The sequence below is a fragment of the Oryzias latipes genome, chromosome 16, assembly GCF_053564925.1.
Source record: "Oryzias latipes strain Hd-rR chromosome 16, Olatipes_Hd-rR_3.1".
In the NCBI taxonomy this organism is placed as follows: domain Eukaryota; kingdom Metazoa; phylum Chordata; class Actinopteri; order Beloniformes; family Adrianichthyidae; genus Oryzias; species Oryzias latipes.
Genome location: NC_136252.1, coordinates 34,273,078 through 34,296,791, shown reverse-complemented (window position 1 = coordinate 34,296,791; position 23,714 = coordinate 34,273,078). Strand labels below are relative to the sequence as shown.

Here is a 23,714-nt window from a genome sequence, read left to right as displayed (position 1 = left end):
CTAATCAATTCATTCAAAGTGGACTAGGAACCGGCATTTGCTGCAAACTGCATTTTCGGACACATTTGTTGATCGATTGTGAGAAAAGTTGTGGTCTTCTTTACTTAAACTTTCACAGATGTATCACGATGGAACCGCGTTAAAACCACGTCACAATCAGCGTAGAACAGGATTTGTGTGTGATTATTGCACTGTTTGTACGTAATTCATCAGTGATTTGTGCGTCAATTACGTCATTTTAATGTGACATGTGCGCTTTATGTGCAACATAAAAGTTATACAACGGCATAAAAAGTCAGTTAGACATACGTGGAACGGTTGTGTGCATCTCGCCAAAATCACGCACAATTGTCCAATTGTTGCTGCTTTGCAGTGTAGCATTAAAACCAGGACTCCCATTAATTTAACCCCACCTTCAACAGGACAAAATGTTGAAGACTACTTTTTAAGCAACTGTGAATAAAGTCAGACATGAAGAGGTTGAACCTTCTGTAAGCCCCGCCCACCTAGTTTGCAAAGATAGACGTGTTAAAAATGGTTTATTAAAATAGATATTTTTATTCTGGGGTTGTGCTGAACTACAAATTCATTTAGAATTATAATTAATATAGATTTTTTTTTATGTTATTGACATTTCAAACAAAATTCAATTCAATTTGTCAACTTTATAAATGAAAGACCTAATTTAAACTCAAATCATGTTTAATGGATGTATAGTAGTTTAACTTATATGTTAAACGAAGCAGTCTTTTATTTTGAAAGTTCTGTCAGCTGTCCGTGTTTTCTTTCCAAACGTGGAACTGCTTCTGGCCTTTTGTGTCTCCCTTTAACCCAATCTAAGTGGGTCAGAAAGACCCACACTGACGAAAATGGTGTTTTTGGTGTTTTAAACATCTTCTTGTGGCATTTTTCTGATAATTGAGCTTAAATTTGCATTTTTTAGTATTTCTTTCATCAAGTCATTATGAATCAGGATCTATATGCTAGTCTGTTTTTCCGTTTTCCGTCCTCTTCTGTGCTTCATAAACATTCCCCCCCCGTTCTGCTCTTTCTCGTCTGTGATGCCTCTGAAGCCTTTCCTCTGGACCAGAGCATGGGAACTGCTGACGTGTTGCGTCAGCTTTGAACGCGTGGATTTTCTTTACTCCTCTGACTCTGGCGGAGCTCCGGGCTTCACCGCAGAGCAGCGGAAAAGCTTCCTGCATGACGAGAAAAGGCGGCTTGTAGCCTGAAGCAGTGAGAGGTTCACACAGGAGGCGCAGACGCTCACAGAGGAAACGGAGGAATCGGAACTCCTCCGGAGGAAATGACTAAACCATCACGCCAAGATGGATCCCATCACCCTGATTACCAATTAGGTTCCTCTGCTGCTCGTTTCTCTGATGGTAAATGACGGCAGCGATCGCCACGTGAAAGTCTGTAAAGTGTTATCAGTTGATTATCAGCACAGGAAGAGAACAAATAAGCAAAGAAAACAGATGAGAAATAATGAGCAGAAAATACCGCTGTGATGCTGTTTAAAGGGGCTTTTTCTGGTTTTTCCTTAAAGCTTTCCTTCATGTTTCAGTAAAAAAGTCTGAGCCTTTTAGCTTTTTGTTGGAGTTTTAATGAAAGAGCTGAAAAACATTTTAAAAATTCAAACAGTTTTTAACCAAAGAATTAAACAGTTAAACAACAATTAAAGACAGACATGGAAAACAATGAAGACAAAACTCCTCTTCATGCTTTAAACATCTGACTTCAACCAAACAGAACATAAATGAACCAACCAGAGGTTTGAAAGCTGTAAGGAGAAGCTGTCGGCGCTGAAACATCATGGAGGATGGAGGAGAAACCTTCAGACTTCCATCCCATCTTTTCTGTTTTCCCATTGGGAGTCTATTGCAGTGTTTTTCAACCAGTGTGCCGCGGCACACTAGTGTGCCGCGGCACACTAGTGTGCCGTGGGAGATGGTCAGGTGTGCCGTGGAGAAATTGCCCTCATTAATCATTCACTGATCTAAAAACATTTCCCATCTCCAGGATATCAGCTCTTTGTTCATCCAAACAGGCCCTGATAAAACACTGAGTAGTTAGGAATATGAAAGATCTTAAAATTACTTTTTCTTTGTGTTTATTTGATTCTATTAAAGACATTTTGATAAGGATTACGTTACCGCGATTTACCTGCAGCTATGACAGTTTGCGGAAAAGTCCCGTCCCTTTAACTGTCTCCACCAATCATTCTTGAAGGCTTAATCACATGTCATCAGTCTGACCAATCAGAAGTGCTTAAAGTCTTCACTTCCTTGTTCTTAATTCTGCTGATAAAGTCGCTCAGTTCTAACAAAAATACCAGCTAAAGCTCTTCTTTAGCGGTGTAGCTTTCCACAGAGTCCGGTGTCAGACTGTGAAACAAGTGGACAATACAATAAATCTCGGAGACGCCAGTCTTTCTGCAAGTTTTCGGCACTTTTCACACTACATCTCCCATGATGCATGGGCTTAAAGAGCCAGTGTCCCAGCGCACAATGAGTTGTCCTTGCGAAACGCCTTGAAACCCCAACAAACAAACAGTTTCTAAATTTTTCTAATTTAACTTTCATTTCATCTCTTAGAAAAAACAGCCGCAACTTCCTGCTTTTCCGGCCACAATTATCACAAAAATACACGTGAGATTGCGGGCGGGCGGGCGGGGGGGGGCTGTCGATCAACACAGACCATGAATTTCTGGTTTTTGTTTTTTTTTTGGATGCTGGTGTGCCGCGGGATTTTTGTCAAGGTTAAAGTGTGCCGTGGCTCAAAAAAGGTTGAAAAACACTGGTCTATTGTATATAAATGCTCCCATCATGATCATCCTGACATTATACGTCTGCTTACAGACCATAGTCTGTATCTGAGAACTGGACTGAGCGACGTCACCCACAGAAAAGGGTTTTTATTCCGGCTCCAACCAAATAAAAGTCAATTCAATCGTGATGTTTTTGTGATACAGACATGGTGGACGTGACTGGGTGGGTCTGAGTTTCTATGGCAACCGCTTTGGCCAATCAGGTGTGACAACCCCAAGCTAGCATTAGCATAGCAAAAAAAAAAGAATTTATTCAGCCGTCCAGTTTAGATCCAGATTCCAGCTCAGACGAGGAAAACAAAGAGGTTCGTGGATCTGTCGGTCTGCAGGTGGAGGATTCAGAATCAGGGCGGAGCTTGGAGGCTTTGGTCCGTCCATTTCAGTTACCCAAGCTTTTTAAAGCAGCTGGTTCTTCTTCTGCTCCTAATCTGTCACTATTTCAATAAAGAAATACTCAGAAACACAGTTTAAAGCTAAAAGAAACATGTTAAAAACGCCAATTTTCACCGGAGTGGGTCTTTATCACATTAGCATCTTTAAAGCGCAACATTCGTAATTACGTTTCCTTAGAGCTTTAATTATTAGTTTTACTTACATTAAGCTAATTTATATTTTCAGAGTTCTGTTCCTTGAAAATCCTCCAGACTTGGAAGAGCGAGCTGCTGGGATTATTTCCAGATTGGTTTTATTCTTCGCTGCTGCTGCTCTGCTGCCTCTCTGACCATCTGTTGCTCCAAGGCAGAACATTACTTTTTTATGTTTCTGCATCTCTTCATCTGCCACGATACCACTGGCAGGTATTTTTTGATCGCATCACCAGAGGGAGGCCGGCGCCATCAACAAACGGCGCCCGCCGCCTGCTCTCTGCCTGTGCAGACGCGGCCCCGTTTCATTGGCAGATGGGTCTGGGCTGGCGTCCCCCCCCACAGCCTGAGGCCGTCGCATCCATGTAAACACCGACCGCCAAAGCTCAATAAGAGCGCGCGACACAACAGAGACAAATATGTCTGCGCCTCGGGACGCCATCTAACGTGGCGTGAGGCGAGCACAGCGGCCGCTGCTGATTGGTCCTGACACTCTGACGGCAACTAAATGTGGAATCAGCAATAAAAATTGTGGTGATCATTCATGCGGAGGACTTTAACCTTAAAGAAAGCAAATACTGTGTGTTTTTAGCGTGTAAGCCTCACTTCTGATGATTTAAAACCCTTTTCTCTTTTTTGCTGCTTGACATTTTGATGTCTCCATCCCACCACCAAACCGTCAGCAGCTTCTTTCTGAGGAGGACGCTCCAGCAAACGGGAGCATTAGCTCTGCTGCTCGTCTTCATGCGGCGCCTTGGGAATCACTCGCAGCGGCGTGTCGCCTGCGTCTCCATCTCGCCACTAATCACGACATTTAAAGACCATTATGAGACTGACTGGAAGCTGAGAGGAGCTCAGGATCGCTGCAGCGGGCGTGGATCGTTACCCTAATTCAAATAACGAATCGAGATCTACGAAGTACAGATCAACAATTCTTAATATTTCGTTTATTATGCTGGAATGGTAGCTTTATGTTTGTCTTATATAAGATGTAAGAAAACAATAAAACAATATGTGTTTAATCCCCATCATTTAAATCTCTATTTAGATCTAAATAATCAACAGAACAGATTAATTTATTAAATTAATCGTATTTATCACTTTAAACAGCGTCACACTCTTAACATTTTCTGTCAACTTCCTGGTTAACTTCAGCAGGAAGCAAAACATGAACAACAACGGCTCACCGACCCGCAATAATCCGAGAGGGGAAAATAAAATCAGTGGACCCTTTTTATCATCATTATTATTGTCGCTATGAAAATAAGAAAAATATCAGTTCGGTAAAGTTAGAAAGATCTTCACAGATTCAGACTTCCTGCTTCAATAACTCTTCTGATAAACGTTCAAATGTGTCAGCAAGTCTCTCAATCATTTTGTATTAACACAGAGAGGGAACTGCAAACACATTTCAAAAGAAAAATGAAAATTGTTCTCTTCCAGCAGTAAGTGCAGACGGGCAGCGAGCCGGCTGCCAAGGGACCGTCAACAAAGTGCAAGTTTAGAGAAAGACCAAAAATGAGTAAATGTCTACATTTATATGAGCTGGTAATGAAGACTGATCAGCATCTTCATGCTACAGTCTAAATTTTGTGATGAAGTCCATCTTTCTTTTATTTTATTGTATTTATTTTTTCATTTAAATAGAGATATGAATCGTTAAAAAAGGGGCTCAATAGCTCTAAAGACACTGAAGCTAACAAAGTAATGTTCTGACGTAATCTTTGTTGTATTAGGACAATAGGGCCATGATTAGTCAGTACCAGCTCATACATATGTGGACATTTATTCAATTTTATGAGATTATTGATTTTTACATGATGGTCTTACGGAGTTTGCACTTTGTTGACAGTCCCTTGGCAGCCGGCTCGCTGTGTGTCTGCATGTACTGCTGGAAGAGACACTTTTGTGTTATTGTTTTGTGAGTTATTGTTTTGTGAGTTATTGTGTTGTGAGTTATTGTGTTGTGAGTTATTGTGTTGTGTTTTGAGTTATTGTGTTGTGAGTTATTGTTTTGTGAGTTATTGTGTTGTGAGTTATTGTGTTGTGTTTTGAGTTATTGTTTGTGAGTTATTGTGTTGTGAGTTATTGTGTTGTGAGTTATTGTGTTGTGAGTTATTGTGTTGTGTTTTGAGTTATTGTTTTGTGAGTTATTGTGTTGTTAGTTATTGTGTTGTGTTTTGAGTTATTGTTTGTGAGTTATTGTGTTGTGAGTTATTGTGTTGAGAGTTATCGTTTTGTGAGTTATTGTGTTATAAGTTATTTATTTTGATTTATTGTGCTGTGATTTGAGTTATTCTTTTGTGTTGTGAGTTAATATTTTTATTATGTTGTGATGAATTTTAGTGTGTTATTTTGTGTTGTATGCGAATTCTAGAGTGTTTGTTGTCTTGTGACCCTTCTGGGCCACTGTACTGTACTGTAGTTCCCTCCCAAAGACCCACATATAGAAAACGTTATTGACAGATGTTGTTGACCTTTAAAACGTTGTTGTAGGGGGTTCTTGATGCGTACATTTGTGTTTTTAGATTTATTGTGTGACTTTTTACAGAAATATGGCAAAAACATAACATCTTTATTTTTGAATGCATCCCCTTGTGTTGTCTTCAAAGACTTTTGTTTAGCCTTACAGGTAGCAGAGTTTCACTGATTCTCTCACTTTGTTTTTGAAGCACCTTTTACAAATTTATTGATAATTTATCTTATTTTTTATAGTCTTCATAGGTCAATTGGTAACTCTAAATTGTCCCTAGGTGTGAGTGTGCACTGGTGTGTGATTGTGGTCCTGCGGCAGACTAGCGATCTGTCCAGGACGCCTCTTGCCTTCGCCCACGAGTGGATAGGCTCCAGCAGCCCAGTGACCACGAAAAGGGACGAAATGGGTTTAGAAGATGAATGACTGAATAAATACGTTGAAACTGCGTTCATGCAAAGTTCTAACCTAACACACCGCTTGTGTGTTGTTGTTTTTATAACAATTCAGCAACACACAATGCATTTCTAATGATGGTGACGCCAAAAGCAGTTCTGGGGGGTATTCCAGGAAGCATGTTTAAACTAGCCTGACTTTAAGCCTGAACTCTGGCTGAAATCCGCCTGAACTTGCTTACTCTGGGTATGTCGGTTCCAAAAGACCGGATATGAGTTGGCGGAATTACGCTCGACTTGGTAACCCTGGGTTAATGCACGGTACATAAAGACATTCTCAATAGATCGCCGATTTCTGGAGTCACCATGGAAACGCGTGGTGAAAAAAAAAGAAAGCGCTGTACTTAAGTGAGACGGAGTCTGAGATTTTAATGACGGCGGAAAAAAATTACAAGTCCATCAAAAAAGTAACACGGCTGAAAAATAATTTAAATAATTTAGTTAAATTAATTCAAACTCAATAATTGTTTATACAACTCAAATTTACGTATTTATCTAACTAAATGTCACATTACTTCATTAATCTTTTTTCCATCTTAATTACTTATATTTCTTGAACTTTCATATGTCTAAGTTTGAGCCGGCAGATATGCTCATTTTTACAACAATAAAAAGAACGGAAAAAAAATGCACCGAGTGCAAAAATTCATTAAAGACTTTTCCATCACTATCATAACATGATCAGGTGGTAGGGGTGCTATATAAACTCATCATCTTCTACTTCACTCTCACTCATGGTGCAGAGACGTAAGCATAGTAGGACAAAATAGCTCGGCCAAACACGGTGAAACACAGTAAAACAGCTATACAACTAAACACATTTTGTAAAAAACCCACACTTAAACCCAAATCCGTCCAGACAGGCAAAGGGAATGATATCCCAGAATCCCTTGCGGTGCCGATCTAACGGCAGCACCAAAGTTACACCTACTTAATTGAATTAATTTGAACGAAAGGAAAATAATTGTCTGAAAACTACGTGTTATTTTTAAGGTGACCTAACAAAAAAAAAGATTTATCTTAAGTGAAGCAAATAATTAAGTTAGATCAAAGTAGAAAAGTTTATCTTTCCAACATCCATATGTGGTCTTATCACCCTCTTACGGTGGAAAAAGTATTATCTGAGCTTTTTCATCCACTAAGTCATCTTTAAATGGACACGCCATGCTGCTTCACCTCTCTGTAAACAAACTAAGCTTCAACTAAACCTGCTCCAGACCAGGTTATGTTCAGAGCATGAGTTGCCATGGTAACTTGACCTACCCTGAAACATACCTCCATTTCTGGAACCAAAAGCTGAGGTTATCAACTTCCTTAGCCTCAAACTTACCGTGGGAGCTAGCATAACCTGCTTTCTGGAATACCCCCCTGGTTTTCTGATAGGCAAAGACGCTTGTCGTACCTGGTGCAAAGTAACGAAGTGTAGCCACTGTCGGCATTGTCCCTTGGTTGTTTTTCCCTGAAAATGCTCAACGATGTCTATGGAAATGTCTTTTGGTGGGTCCTCCCAAAACGTTAGATGAACCTTTTACAGATTTTCCACCACGCTAGCAGATGGTCACATGACGCCACAACATCGATCAACAGATTTTTGTAATATTTTGAATTTCATATTCATCATATTTTTTAATTTCACATTTTCAAGTATATTAAAGTATGCATTTTATTAAATAAAATTATTTTTTCAGAACTTGTTTCACAAAACTAAACTTTACTTCCATTGTTTTCATCTACAAAATCACATCAACCTCCAGCGACGCTTTACTTTGAAAATGTATTCACTTCCTGTGACAGTAGCGCATTCTGTTTGTTTAGTTTATTAATTAAACTCCAATATAATTTTGAAATAAAAATAAAGTGTAGTAAAAAGTGTATTTTTTACTATTTTTTGCCATATTTTGTTTTGTTTTTCTGCAATAATCTCGTATTTGGTGATTCTTTACAGTTTTAGCGCCTCCTTCCTGCCCGGAGACATTTTTGTCTTTAAAAAAAAAAAGGAAAAAACAAACAAAGATGAGCAAATGATAGACTGAAACTAAAATGTCAAATTTAGAGGAAAACAAACATTTGAATGCATGTATTTCTGTTCTTTATTTTTTAGCAGTAAATTCTCATTTCTTTAAAATTGAGTTTGTTAAATACTCAGACTATGTTTACAGCAGCTCCTCCTCAGGAATTTACTGTTTAACAAACATTTTAACGGGTTTACTGTAGAAAATAATCTCAGAAAATCCCAGTTTTCCATGAGATTAAGTGAGGAGATCTCTGGATGAAGCATCAATGCCCTTTTTCTCTTCAAGAGTCCCGGAGAAAAACACGTGTTTGTTCTCCTCTCTATGGATGGCAGCATCAGATGAATGTTAATGCAGCCCTCAGCAGCTGTTTCCACCTCTGGACGACTCACTTTTCTGACGCCAGCGGTGGATTTGTTCTGCTCCACGGGGATTAGGCTCTGTCTGCTGCTATTAAAATTAATTCTCTCTTTGTTTTGCCCGTGCGCTCCTGGAATCTGCTTGTGAGGCAGCCCGCCGTCTCCGTGATCACTCCTCGCTAACGGGGACGACACTCGTTCTGAGCAACATCAACCCCGACCCGGACCGTCGCAGCATCCTCCGCCACAGGAAGTGGACGGCGAGCAGACCGGGAGACGGCGCTTCAGAGATGAGATTAGGAGATGCCTTCCAGCGCTTCTATCTCGACCTATTTATCTCTGGCCAATGGAAAGCACCGGGGACTTAAGGTGCTTAAATGACGGAAGATTAACCATAACCGTTGTCTGGGAAAACCTCTGCTTGACCCCATATTCTCTGGCTACAGAAGGATTATTGCTCACTGATAGCTGAATCCATTTAGCGCAGGAGTTGGTTTCCTGATGCTTGTCTGCGGGCGTTGGCCCCAAGGAGCTGCATCTCCTGCACTCCCCCCCTCCCCCTCCAGAAAAATGAGTGGAAATCCATGAACCTGTACAGGAGGATATTGTAAGGACAGAAGGAAAGCGCTGGAACACATTACATGTGTATTATATTCATCTTTTTATTTCATTTTGAGGCCTCTGTTTTCTAACTTCAGAAAGTCGTGATCTTCTATCGACGTTCAGTGAGATGAAAAGGCGACGGAGAAAAGGATTTACGGCATCGTTTAGAGGCGTGAAACAGAAAAAAAAACACATTTTAATAACAAGTCTGTCCTTTACACTTCTTCTACAGTAAAAAGTTGTTGGTGTCTACTTTTGAGCAGATACAGTTATAATTAACCTCCTTATCAAAGAACATTTAGAAAGTTCCTTAGCAACAGATTTTCTTTTTTTGTGTCTGCACAAAACTGTGAAGAACGATTCCTAAGGTGTGAAGCAGTTGATCTTAATACAGATTCAAATGTGTCCTGAAATACATTTGTGCTTCGTCCCAGCTGTCCCTACGGGTGTCCGTAAGGCTGTCCGTGGGTGGAAAAAGTGGTCAAACCTGTGCAGAACGTCAAGGTCATAGAGCGCCCAGTGAACCCGCAGAGAGACGGGAACGTTTACGTCAGTTACGTTTATGGACAAGCGTCTAGTATTTTAAGTTTGTCTGGTTTCAAACTTGATGAATTAAGTGTACAAAAAAATAATGCATCTCTGCGGCCTTGGTGCAGAGGTGGAGCGGTCGACCTCTGATTGGAATAAGGCAGGTTTGGTTTCCTCTTTGCGCACCATTGGTGTTTCATTCTTGAACTGTAGCGTGTAACAGATTTTACTTCCACAGTTGTACAGTGGCTGTATTTGTAACCTTCAACTGACTGAACCACTTCTATAACCCCCAAAGGGGCAGTTTTGTTTTGCTTTTGTCTTCAGGCAGTTTACTGTAACTTGGTGTCACAGATGCAGAGTGAATGAGACACTCATGATCAAAAGTTCTGCTGGAAGTTCTGTTTTCCTCATCGATGGGTTTCTTTTTGTCTCCAGGTGTCCCGACGGCCCCCGCCCCACCACCATGCGCCCGTGCCAGCTGCCCTGTAAGAAGGACTGCATCGTGACCCCGTTCAGCGACTGGACAGAGTGTCCTCTGATCTGTGACGCAGGTATGCAGGTGGATCAATGACCCAGGCCACGCCCCCCCCCCTGTCCTCTGTGAAAAGTGATGTAGGAGGAAGCAGAGAGACCATGTTTCTGACCACTTCTCACATCTGTACATTAGAACGTCACATTAGACTTGATTATGACATCTGACTGTCAGTGTACCAGCTTTACTATTAGTGAGTGATGGTAAAACTATTCTTCTGTTTTTCAGTAACCCTGACAAATATTTGTTTTTGAATTTTCACCAAAACCTGGCTTTTTTTAAACTAAGGTGACCCCCTTTTCTCATACCTGCAGTATGTGGGATGTGTTCTACCTGCTGTAGTATTTTTACCTGCTCAGTGGCCTTGTGGTAGAGTGTCCGCCCTGTAACTGGAAGATCATGGGTTCAAACCCAGGCCAAGTCATACCAAAGACTCTAAAAATGGGACCCAGTGCCTCCCTGCTTGGATTGGGGGGTTAAATCCACCAAATGGTTCCCGAGCGCGGCTGTGTCTGCAGCTCACCCAGGGGAGGGGTCGAATGCAGAGAACAAATTTCACACACCTAGGTGTGTGACGGATAGTGTGATTTCATTTAATTTTAACCTGCGGTTTCCGTTTTACCTGTGGTATCCGCGTCCCTGTGGCTTCTGAAGGGCTGTCATGTTTAACCCCCTTTCACTGGAGCAGTGTTTACATTCTTTTCCCTGCCGTAACTCCTCGATCATGAATGCAATTTACGTCATTCCAGCGGATTCTGAGGCTGAGAAAAGCAGCTTAGTGCTGATAAGCAACACTTTACAGTAGTGAAATGTTTACACGATCAGCATGAATACACTGATTTTGTGGCTTTGCTGATATGAAAGCCCCTTTTTTCCACGTTAGCATGAATCAGCTGATTCATGCTGATCGCTTGAATGGTCAAACATTTACCGTTTGTCAAAGAGCGTGTGTTACTTAGATGTCATTGGCGACAGCTCCAATGTTAAAGGTTTAAGAGTAATGCGTCAGTCTTTTACAGGTGGTTACAGGCTGTGTGCAGGCTGTATGCCTGTAACCACCCGCAGCAAATATCAAGGTGGTACACCACTCGGTGAACCCGTGCAGAGAAAATGTTCATGCACATGTTTTCTCCATCATTCTGTAAACGACCCGTATGGGGGAAGGATGTGAGACACAGGTACAGGTACAGATTTTTCTTAGTTTCAAACCCGAATCCTGTGCGAGGAGCCCAGTGGTGCTGTTCACGTGATACGTGCACGCTCCTTGCTGCAGCCTGACGGTTGGAAATGAGGAAGTTAGACGATCTGAGTGTAGTTTGTGTGGACGTCCTACGGGCATTTAAGTATCACGTGCAGCATTTGTGAACGGCCAGTAAGGAACCAGTTCTCTCACCTTACTATGGACTAGAGCAACTCCAGGCCTTCGATTCCTGCATGTTTTCCAACATACCTTGCTCTGGCATGTTCTAATTGGTGGGACACACTTGAACCATGAAATCAGTCATGACTAGGGCTTGGATATCTGGGAATCATGCAGACACAGCGTCCCTCCAGGCCTGGAGTTGCCCATCCTTCGACTAGAGTGTGGCATCATCAGTTCGTCAAATGCTTCATGACACACCCTGCACACGCACGACAATGGTACGTTCCATTTTCATGATGTTCCTTGAGGTGGCCGTACGAGCCGCCTGCGCTCCCCTTAAGACGCAGCCGCCCCTCCCTATGACCCTCCCCAGACCCGCAGAACCCGCACAGGTCAAGCCTCCGTACTGGTGCTGTGACTGCTGCTTTATTAGGTTTCTACGTTTGAGAGGTTGATCAGTTGACCTCCTGGATTTTCCTGGATGGTTTATGGGAATGATGCATCTCAGCTGCACAGCTGGAATCTGTCCCACTCTGCCTGACACGTAAATCCATGCACTCATGTCTTCCTACACAGAATTAATGTGACATATTGGCAGGAACGACAACTCGTGGGCCAACCTCCCCTGACTGCTTGGCGAGCCGACCCACCCGTAGCTACAAGTGTCAGCAATGCATGCTGATGCTGTTTTCATGCGGGGAAAGATTTTCATCGGAGGTCACCTCTGTCCGGCTGCCGCCGCCTGAGCTGCTGAGCAGCAACCCGAACGTTAAATTGATTTATGGTGGGAAATCATTACAGTCCATATTTTTGATGACCTCTCTGTGTGACGCGGCGACGTAAATCTGCAGCAGCAGGAGCTGTGCATTTTAATTTGCTGCTGTTGATATTTTCACCTTGCAGAGAATTGCAAACACTCCACAAAGAAAGAGTGGAAGGCGGTTTCAGCCCATTCACAGGCTCGACTGATCTTAATTAACCACTCGAGGGCATCGTCATGCCTGTAAACAGCATAAATGTGATGTTAGTCAGCGCGGTTAGTCACTGATGGTAGTCAGATAGGATGTTTTTACTTTGGTTACCTCATCTTCAGAGAACGCTGATGTGGGTCCTGCACACACACGCTGATGTGGGACAGACTGTCTGGACCCAGAAACCTTTTTTACTCACAAATCTTCCTCGGCTTGGTTTGACTTTTTTCTTGTTTTGTGTGTGTGTTTCAGCAGGTAATGCAGTCAAGAAGAAGCAATCCAGGAAGCGTCTTATCATCCAGATGCCCTCCAACGGAGGACAAGAGTGTCCAGAGGTGTTAGAGGAGGAGAGGGACTGTGAGGCCCCCAGGAGCTGTCCAGGTTTCAGGTAATGTCACTTCTAAAACCGATAACTTCCATCACGCAGCGCAGGATTTTAGTACAGCGAGATTCTGAAATACAGGAGCTAACTCTGTGACTCTGGATGGATAAGGATGAATGGATGAGGATTGATGGATGGATGGATGGATGGATGGATGGATATGGATGGATGGATGAGGATGGATGGATGAAAGAGGATGGATGGGTGGCTGGATGGATGTGGACGGATGGATGGATGAAGATGGATGGATGGATGGATGGAAGGATGAGGATGGATAGATGGATGTGGACGGATGGATGGATGGATGGATGAATGGATGGATGGATGGATGGATGGATGGATGAGGATGGATGGATGGATGGATGGATGGATGGATGAGGATGGATGGATGGATGGATGGATGGATGTATGGATGGATGAGGATAGATTAACGAGGATGGATGGATGGATGGATGAGGATGGATGGATGGATGGCAGAGGATGGATGGATAGATGGATGGATGGATGAATGGATGAGGATAGATGGATGGATGGATGGATGGATGTATGGATGGATGTATGGATGGATGGATGGATGGATGGATGGATGAGGATGGATGGATGGATGGATGGATGGATGTATGGATGGATGAGGATAGATTAACGAGGATGGATGGATGGATGGATGAGGATGGATGGATGGATGGCAGAGGATGGATGGATAGATGGATGGATGGATGAATGGATGAGGATAGATGGATGGATGGATGGATGGATGGCAGAGGATGGATGGATAGATGGATGGATGGATGGATGAGGATGGATGGATGGATGGATGGATGGATGGATGGATGGATGGATGAGGATGGATGGATGGATGGATGGATGTATGGATGGCAGAGGATGGATGGATAGATGGATGGATGGATGAATGGATGAGGATAGATGGATGGATGGATGGATGGATGGATGGATGGATGCATTTTTTGTTGGACTAGACAGTAAATAGAAGAGGTGGGAGTGAGATGTTAGAGATGGGGATAAGGGTACAAAAGAGAGGAGAGGAAAAGGGGGCTAAAGAAGTGAGGGGGTGTCTGTAACAATGGGTGGGGCCTGCTCTCACACACACACACTTACAGAAAAACACACGTCACGCATACTATGACTGCACAGGTGAGCTGACACCTGTGCTTAGGTGAGTGTCTATGTTCTACTGTGGTACTGTGATAATGGAATGTCAAAAAATGGGGGGGGGGGGGGCAGTCACCCCCACATCAAAACCCCCGCTGAAGCAGTATCGGCAGCCAGGGCGCCCCCATGTGATAGCAGATCAAGGAAATCTGCCCACCTGGTAACCCACGTCAGCCACTGAAAAAATGACCAGCAGAACCGCCACAGGGGCCCCCCAACACCAGAGAGCGGGGGGGGGGGGGGTATGGAGAATGCAAGCTCCAACTCAGGCAAAGAAAGCACCAGGGGGGGCAGCACAAGGCCCCACCCAGCCCCTCGGAGACGGAGACAAGAACCGAAGAAACCTGGTCCAGCTCCAAGTCCTGAACTCCTGTCTTCTGTTCCAGATTCACATGCTGGCTTTGATTTTCTGACTAAACCCTCTGCATTGATCCGGACTTGGGACCGCCACATGGGAGCACTAGATTGTGCCCCCATGAGGTTGCATTACTATTTTTTGTTTTTTTATAACAATTGTCAGTGCATTTAGTGTATTCTACTTTTTCTCCTCATGGTTTTCTTCAAATGTTTCTTCTATTCACTGTTCATAAGACCAGCTCATGGAAGCACTGGATCTCACTTCTCACTCTGTCCTGATCACAACTGCTGAAGTCAAATCCTGGTTCACCTCAAACTGTTTCAAACTCAATAGCAATAAGACTGAACTTCTTCTGATGGGCACCAAATCCCCCCTGAGCTAGACCAATCACCCCCCCCCCCCCTCCCTCAGGTCAGGAGTCTGGCTGTCATCCTGGACAGTAGAAACTACTTTCTAAAAACTCATCTCTTCCAAATGGCCTATTCACCTTTTCATGTTTTTAGATACATTTTATTTAAATTTGTATGTATTTAAATTTTTGTTGTTTATTGTATTTCATATACTGTATTTATGTTGAACAGCGACCTCTAGTACTCAGAAAGTCGCCTTATAAATATCATGTATTAGATTACTTTATTTATCCCACGATGGGGAAATTCACTTATCTGTGGCGGCAAAAACAACATTTAGCAATAACAGCAAAAAAATATACATAAAATAAATAAATTATTGTACTGTAAAACGTAAATGTTTATAATTATTATTACTCTCATGAGGTTGCATTACTATTTTTTTTGTTTTATTCAAAAAAAGTTAGTGCATTTATTTTAATTTATTTTATCTCCTAATGGTTTTTTAAAGTCTTGTTTATTTTATATACAATTATTAAAACTAAAGAGAAACAAATCTAAGTAGTAGCTTGATAAATAAAGTACAGTCATGTTAAAAAGTTCAAACTTACATCAAACCAAAAAAAAATTACATTTAAAGAGAAATGTAAACATGGGACTATGTCTTTTCCTGATAGGACATAGTCTCATATGTACATTATTTTATTAATTTCTCTAGGTGGGGGGAACTGAAGCTCTCAGAGAAAACCCACACAAACACGCTTTTAGCGTGTCGCCCGTTTTTTTAAGCTAAGACCAAATTTTACAGCAGACTAAAGCTGTTAGGTTTAAACTAATTGACAAATTATGAATTTACCTTTCTTGATAAAGACATAACCTACAGTTTTGTCTAGGTGGGGGGAACTGAAGCGCTCAGGGAAAACCCACACAAACACGCTTTTAGCGTGTTGCCCGTTTTTTTAAGTTCTGAAACGGGGCGTCTGGGAGCCAAAATGGACAAGACAGAGAGCCCGTGTCTGACCGTAAGGTCGGCTAAAACTACTACTTTACTAACTACTTCAGTACCCTATGACCCTAACCTTTACTAAGTACTTCAGTACCCTATGACCCTAACCTTTACTAAGTACTTCAAAATCCTACGACCCTAACCTTTACTAACTGCTTCAGTATCCTACGACCCTAACCCTATTACCCATCAAACCCGCCTGTCCCCTCAACCAAACATTCATCTCCCATCAGCCTTTGAGCTGCTGCTGGATGAGCTTTTCTTTTCTTTGGAGCTCTTCTTCATGGCCTCCAGGTTCTGTTCATTGACGTCTTTCTTTGCTCCTGAATAACCGCGGCAGAGTTCCATGACGCGCTCCATCAGCTTGGTATTTTCTGCAACACCACTTTCCAGAGTTGTGTTGAGTTTGCGTAAGCTGTGCATTGTTTCCTTTGCCGTCCCAAAGGTTTTATGGATGTTTTCCATCTCTTGATTCTGCAGATCTCGAAGCTCCTGACTCGTTGCATCAATCTTCTGCTGGACCTGATCCTTCTCACCTCTTAAATTGACGACTTTCTCTCGGAGGACGACATTTTTTTGTCGTGCCGCGCGATGTTTCTTAGTCAAAGACGACAGTTTTTCCTCCGTGTAACTTAGATCTAAGAGTTCATGTTGAAGGTTTGTAACCTGGAATGACAGATCCAGGTTTGTTCTGTTCAGCTGTTCAGTTTCTTCTTTGACTTCTTGACATGCAGAATCCAGACCCTTCAGGTTTTGGAGAGACTCCATCAGAGCAGACTTGGTTTTCTGGAGGTTCTTTGTTTCCTCCTTCAGTAGATCTGCTTCGGCTTTGTCTTGGTTGTATTTGCTGAGGCGCTCTTGTGCCCTTTCCTCCTGAAACTTCAGATCTGAGATTTCCCGCTTGAGATCCTTCTCCGTTTCCTCCAATTCGCATCTTTCCTCAACCAGTGCGGTAAACATCTTCTTGAGCTGGTCTTTGTCCTGAAGATGTTTCTGCAGCTCCTCAAGCTCCTGTAGAAGAGCGGCAGTTTTCTGCTCCAAATTCTGCTTCAGATCTCTTGATTCTTTGGTTCTCTTCAGAATAAAGGCGTTCTCTGCTTTGGCCTCATCGTTTGCTTCTATTGCAGCCACAAGTCTTTCCTCCACATCGTCAAACACGCTGATCTCATTCTGCAGTTTCTCAACTTCCTGGGAGAGATCCGAGTTTGTCTCCTCCATTTTCTGTGTTTCTGCTTTGATTATTTCCAATTCAGATTCCCGATCCTTCAGGTTTTGGAGAGACTCCATCAGAGCAGACTTGGTTTGAAGAAGGTTCTCTGTTTTCTCCTTCAGCAGATCCGATTCCTCCTTTGCTTTGTTCAATTGGACCAGTCGCTCTTTTGCATTTGTCTCCTGAACATTCAGATCTGAAATCTCCCCTTCCAGATCCTCATGGAGTTTCTCCAAGTCCGATTTTTCCTTCAACAACTTGGAGAAGTTTTCCGTTAGCTTGTTTTGTTCCTGGAGACGTTTTTCCAATTTTTTCACCTCCTGGTTTGACGCTGCGGTTAGCTGCTGCAGATGGAGGACCTGACATCTCAAGGCCGCCGTGTCCTTCTGAAGAAGGAAGGTTTCCTCCTGTGCTGCCACGTTCTGTGCTTTCAGAGAGTCCAGCCGTTCCTCTGCTCCGCTCAGGCGTTCCAACTCCTCCTGCAGGTTCTGAACCTGCCGTGACAGATCTGCGTTTGTCTTGCCCCTCTTCTGGGTTTCTGCCTTCACGGTGTGATAAGCCGAATCCAGACCTTCAAGGGTTTTGAGAGACTTTGTCAGATCCTTCTTTGTCTTCTGCAGCTTGTGTGTTTCTTCTGTGAGCAGATCCAGCTGATGCTTGGCCTGTTGGTAGTCAACAGACAGCTCCTCTGCACTCGTGTGCCTCTCTGTTAGAGTTGAAATCTCTGTTTCTAATTCCCTTTTCAGATCTTCCAACTGCCTGATTCTCTCCATCACTGTAGGAGCGTTTTCTTTTGGTTCCTGTGTTTGGAGAACCAGCATTCGCAGAGGTCCGATTTTCTCCTGGAGAGCAGCGGTTTCCTGCTCCAGCCTCTGACACTGAGAAAGCTTCCCTCCATCCTGCAGCTGTGCAACTGCCGGCCTTCGTCCTTCACAGTCTTCCTCTTTCTCCGTCTGCCTTTGAAAACCTTTCCTCAGATTTCTCAAGGCTTTCATCACGGAGCTGGTTTCCGTTGATTTCTGCTGGTTTTCCTGTTTGCAGGACATTGTGGCTTTCCTGTCTAAATGCTGGATCTGTGAAATATTTCCTAGAACTTTGGTCTTTCCAGATCCTTTAACGCTTCTTGCCCGCTTGTTCCGCTTATGTCACTTGTGCCGCTCGTGCCGTAGATGTAAACCAGATGAAACTTAGGTCTATATATTCATTTTTCTGATGAGGTCAAACTCTGTCATCTGATGAATCTGAGGTCACATGACGCCATTTGCCGCAACAGCGTGATGTCACATGACACAGTGTGAGGTCTCGTCGAACAACAACGTAGTATTACGTCATCGTCCGTGCCGGACAATAACGCAGTATTACGTCATCGTCCGGTTCGAACAATAACGTCGTATTACGTGTGAGATCTGAAAAACGAAAGAAAAAAATTGAATTAAAAGGAAGCAATAATTTTGTACCTCAACGGCCGCCGTCAGGCTCGGTTCGGGAGGTTTGATTACCCGCCGTTCGGTATTTCCGTCAACAGAAAGGCGCCCCGCCCCTCCGGCGGACGCCTGCGTAGAAATGGAACAGAGCCGGTTCCGGTCGCTGCGCTCTCTGAGCAGAAACGGTCCGTCTGGATCCCGTCTGCTCAGGAGAACCTGCCCTCCTCTCCCTCCTCCTCGATGATGATGAAGGTGAAGCGGCGCTAAAATCCTTCAAAATAAAGTGCCTCTGAGGTGAAAAAAAGACGGAAAAACGTTACCGGGGATCGCGGTCACCGTCGGTAAAAGCAGACGTTCGGTGAGTTCGTAAACAACGACGGAAACCGTGACGGTGAGTGGAGGATCGCCTCCGTAGGAGAACATTCGTCCAGAAAAACTGGACACTGGATTGATTTGATTGGACGATGAAGATCTGAGACTTTGCTCAAACTTTTTAAATGTAGATTAACTAAAGTCTCCATCTGGAACTGATGCTGTAAATTTAATCTGGATTAAGGACCATAAACCGAACCCGGTGGCAGCTTTTTATCACCTATAGATCCAGTTTTTACTGAAGGACTAGAAAAGAGAACATTAACAGTTTAATTGGATGGATGGATGATGGATGGATATTATTATCTTTAGACATATTGAGATTTTTTCCACATAAATAAAACATATAGGGGACAAATTATATATATCTGTATATGTTCATATATTAAACACAATATCTCCCTGAAAATTGTGTACATTATATAGAACAATGTTCAAAATCGCCCAAAAGTAGCTAGGACAGGCTCCAGCAACCCAGCAGGTATAGAAAATGAATAGATGGATGCTCAAAATCATTTTAGCAGTGGATTGAATTCTGGTTGTTTACTGATGTAGAAGTGATTTTGAGAGGTACACGGCGCTCTGTCACATGTTTGGTTGGGTGTTATTGTGGACATGCTAACGCGGCTAACGGGTAGCGTGTCAGGAACAAGTCCTAGAGCTACTGTGAAGGCAGTGAGTAAAGTCTGATTGACTGATGGACTTCTCTCTGACTTTTTGGTCTCGCTAACATTGACAGTAAATGAGAACTGGACTGAGTGACTCCTCCCCCCTTGCGTCAATCAGACGCCTCCAAAACAGGAGGTTAAAGGTTCAAGCGTTACTTTCCTTTTCCGTCGGGTCCAACACCCAAAATTTTCAAACATGGTTGAAATTAATAAAGTTTGGCCTCAATTCCAAAAGGGGTTTATTCAGACATACCTTTGGTTTGTCTGAAGATTAATAACCCCTGTTGTTAAAGTAAAATATGTCCAACACAAGAGGCCCTCAGCTCTCATCTGCCTGCCTAGCTGTTGGACAGGACAAGTTAAAAAAAAAAGAAAAAAAAGGTTCAAAGCATTTGATCGTTTTTAGTGAAAGGGGTGTGGCCTTCTAGCGTGCTCACTCCTGCATGGAGAGAGTGGTTGCCATAGAAATGTAGAGGTACCAATCACGGCGTACTGAGGGAGTCTGGTTTCAACATGGCGACGGTCATACAGTGGAGACGTGGCGAATTGACTTCAATTGGTTGGAACCGGAAGCAATGCGGTTTCTATGGGTGACGTCACACAAGATTCGTCCAGTTATTTTATACAGTCGGTGCTCACCAAGTGAGCCTTAAAGTTCGCTACGCCTTAAATAGTAGTTTAAAAATAGCCGATTCGTGGACGATGCGGCTTAGAATCCACTTTTCCCTACAGTGCAGAAAATACGGTAGTTGGAAATAAGTTTGATAGCAGCCAACTTTGACCTTGATGCTCCAGTTGGGGTCAGTTTTAGACATTTAATTCAGTTTTTGTTGAATTAAATGTATGTAATTGAATATTATGGCTTGTTTGTTAGGTTGAATAACGAATGATTGTTTTGTAAAATCTCCATGAAATACATGTGGAATTTCCCTGAAAATGGCAGATTAGCAGGGTTTTTATCCACATATTCTTGACTGCGTTGATGTATAAACACTGCAAATGTGTTTTAGGTGGAAAACCCACAAATGGAGGAAATGCCAGCTGGTGCCATGGAGCCTGAGGAAGGAGAATCCAGGTGCTCAAGAGAACTGTGGGTCTGGACTCCAAACCAGAGGTACACCACCACCAGAACCTTTTCTTTCCTACATTTTCAGCATCAAAGCCATAGAAAGCAGATCAGCTTTAGCCATAACAGTGACTTAAGGGGAAGCGCACATTCTGCTGGTTGTTTTTGTGTCCATTCTGCACTGGAGCTGGCGCAGGAAATGTCTCCGCTTCTCTGTTCCCGCCTCCTGGGACTCACCTGACAGTTGGAGCAGTCACACCGCTCGCTTGTTTGTCACCTGCGGCTCCAGCCATGCAATTTTGATCAAAGGCCCTTTCCTGGAATGGAGCAGAAGACGCTGCTGCTGACCCAAAACTCAGCAGCACACCCATCCTTTATTCATGCAGGCTTCCGGCTCCAAAGGCCGCCGCTTTTCAGGAAAGATTTGATCTTCCTGTACAGTACCAGACAAATCCATTAGAGAGGGTCGTTCAGGAATATGGTTCATAGGAAACCATTTTTCTCAGACTCACGTTAAACAAAGCTGACGTTAGGTCCTCAGTTTGTGTGTCTCAACATTCAGTAAAGAACAGAATCCAGCCTTTTCCTGAAGCTCTTCAGTCTGGAGACTCTTCAGACTCTGTGATTGGATCCAAAGTGATGTCCAGACCCCCCCCCATCCTGCTTTCAGGCATCATTTTGTCGCTGAGTGAACCAAAAGAGACAGTCGGTGTTTCCTGACAGGACGTGGCGGTGTTTACCTGCACGCAGGCTTCCCTCGGAGCGGCTCTATTAACTGCTGCCGAGCTCGGCCTCCGGCGCCAACACGCACACACATAAATAATGAGACATGACCTCCGACACTCCAAACCAGCGGCAGCGCCCGCAGGGGTTCAGCGAAAACATGTGCTTTGGAGATTGATTTCTGCACGGAGGAGCAGCCCTGCAGAAGCTCTGCGTCGCAGGAAAATGAAATGCGCCACCGACGCCATCCAAAGCCGTTGGTGGAGGAACACAGAGCAGCAGGACGCCGTTCCAGGCTAATCGACCTGTGAAAGGAGTAGAAACAAATGCATCTCTGCCTCCATCTGACTCTGCTTTTTACTCATTCCAGTCATCCAGAGTTCTTCGTGTTTGTTTGTTTTTTCTCGAAGCAAAGACACGGAGCACATGACTGCGCCAACGTTCCTGTCGTTTAAACACAAACGTCCCCAAAGTGACTCCAGCTTCTTCATGGGTGAATACAGGCTGTCCGCTGGAAAAAAAACGATCAAAGCTGTTCGGTCGGAGACCGCTGAGCAAAAACGCTCGTGCACATATTTTCTACGGGCATGCAGGTCGTGGAGAACGCTCAAACAAACGTACAGTCAGGGGACGGCAACACAGTTCCAACATTTTCGGCTCTATGCTCCACCACAATGGATTTAAAATGACACGAACAAGATGTGATGTAACTGCAGACTGTCCGCTTTAATGTAAGGGTATTTACATCCACATCAGGTGAGCGGTATAGGAATTACAACCGTTTGCAGATGTGCAACCAAAAGTAATGGAACGGAGAAATAATCAGAAATCAAACATTCACTTTTTTTAATACTTGGAGATCCTTTGCAGCCAATTACAGTCTGAAGTCTGGAACGCATAGACATGAGCAGACGCCGGGTTTCAGTCCCGGTGATGCTCTGCCAGGCCTCCAATCCGACTGTCTTCAGTTCTTGCTGGTTCTTGAGGCGTTTTCCCTTCAGTTTTGTGTTGAGCCAGTGAAACGCATGCTCACTCGGATCCAGGTCAGGGGACTGACTTGGTCGTTGCATATAATGGATAATGGACACATTGTAAGCGCTTTGGGCGTCTGGAAAAGCGCAGATAAATCCAATCCATGGTTGTTATTATTATTATTATTCATTATTACGTAAATCTGATGCAGTGGTGCGTGATTTTGGCGTCTTTCCACTGCTGTTCCACGTAACGGATTTATAGGCATGTATCACAGGTGTATAACTGCTAGATGGTGTATACGGCGCACATTAAATTATGTAATAGACGCACAAATCACTAATGAATTGCAAAGAAACACACACGGTTCATGTTTTATGTTGACTTACGTGTTGTTTTCCTGGTTTATTCCCACTTCTTCCATTGTTATGTGAAATTTCACGTAAAAACCACAACTTTTCTCAATTTTTTTCACGTATGACCATTTTTCATCTGTGCAATATGCGCAAAATGTGCGCAGTGGCTTCGTCACACAGCTTCTGCATGAGCCTCCACGGACCCTCAGAACCAGAAACCCTCAGAACACGTCCAGGCCAACCCCCCACACGTGTGCATGTGACTGAGGCTTTGGCAGCAACATCCTCATCAGAACAGACAGTCTCAGAGATCTACAGCTTGTTTCTGAGCCCCCTCCCTTGTTTTTGCAGCGATGTCCTGCCGCCAGCTGGACGGGACGCAGGGCGACATCAGCGAGTGCCTGAAGTTCGCTAAGGTCATGCCCCCCATCACCCAGCGCTGTCAGCTCCCCTGCCAGGACGACTGCCAGCTGACCAACTGGTCCAAGTTCTCGTCCTGCACCGCGGACTGCGTGGGGGTCCGCAGCAGAAAGAGGGCGTTGATAGGTGAGGACGCGGCGGGCGGGACCCTCTGCAGGGTCTTCGGTGAAATCGTGACACTCTCATGGAGGAGCGTCTGCCGGCGCTACCGCTCCTTTGAGCTGGAAGGATTTCAGTTGTCGTCTCTCCTTCGTATGAAGCTCAACAGTTTGGTTTAAGTGGGTGTTTAACGTTTAGAGCATCAAACACTCCTGTCCGTCAGCGATTGTATTCCTCCCAGACAAATTACCGCCGGCTGCCGGGGTGTAATTAAAATCCAGCGCTGGTCACAATGTGGAGGAAGCTTTGCCAACCTGTGCAAAAGAATTCAGAGTGAACGAGAAAAACACAGAGAGGAGAAAGCGCCTCCTCATTTGCATTTGAAACAGCCCATAATGGTAAACCACCAGAGGAAAAAAGGAAAA

General features: G+C 43.7%; 2 protein-coding genes across 2 annotated transcripts in view; one reads left to right on the top strand and one right to left on the bottom strand.

Moving 5' to 3' along the window:
• The window catches only part of thsd7ab (thrombospondin, type I, domain containing 7Ab), a 197,276-nt gene that overhangs the window by 125,201 nt on the left and 48,361 nt on the right, over window positions 1–23,714 (top strand). The window contains exons 13-16 of the mRNA XM_078933641.1: window positions 10,283–10,398; window positions 12,966–13,101; window positions 20,664–20,767; window positions 23,122–23,316. Of these exons, the coding sequence (XP_078789767.1) occupies window positions 10,283–10,398; window positions 12,966–13,101; window positions 20,664–20,767; window positions 23,122–23,316 (551 nt within the window). The remainder of the gene's footprint in view (window positions 1–10,282; window positions 10,399–12,965; window positions 13,102–20,663; window positions 20,768–23,121; window positions 23,317–23,714) is intronic.
• Window positions 15,159–18,571, bottom strand: LOC105356052 (uncharacterized). The gene has a single exon (XM_020710497.2). It carries the CDS (start codon window positions 18,233–18,235, stop codon window positions 16,199–16,201), a length of 2,037 nt encoding a protein of 678 aa, XP_020566156.1. The 5' UTR covers window positions 18,236–18,571; the 3' UTR covers window positions 15,159–16,198.

Bases quoted from the DNA above. Each gene is read 5' to 3' on its own strand.
- LOC105356052 (XM_020710497.2), bottom strand. From the start codon at position 18,235: ATGTCCTGCAAACAGGAAAACCAGCAGAAATCAACGGAAACCAGCTCC.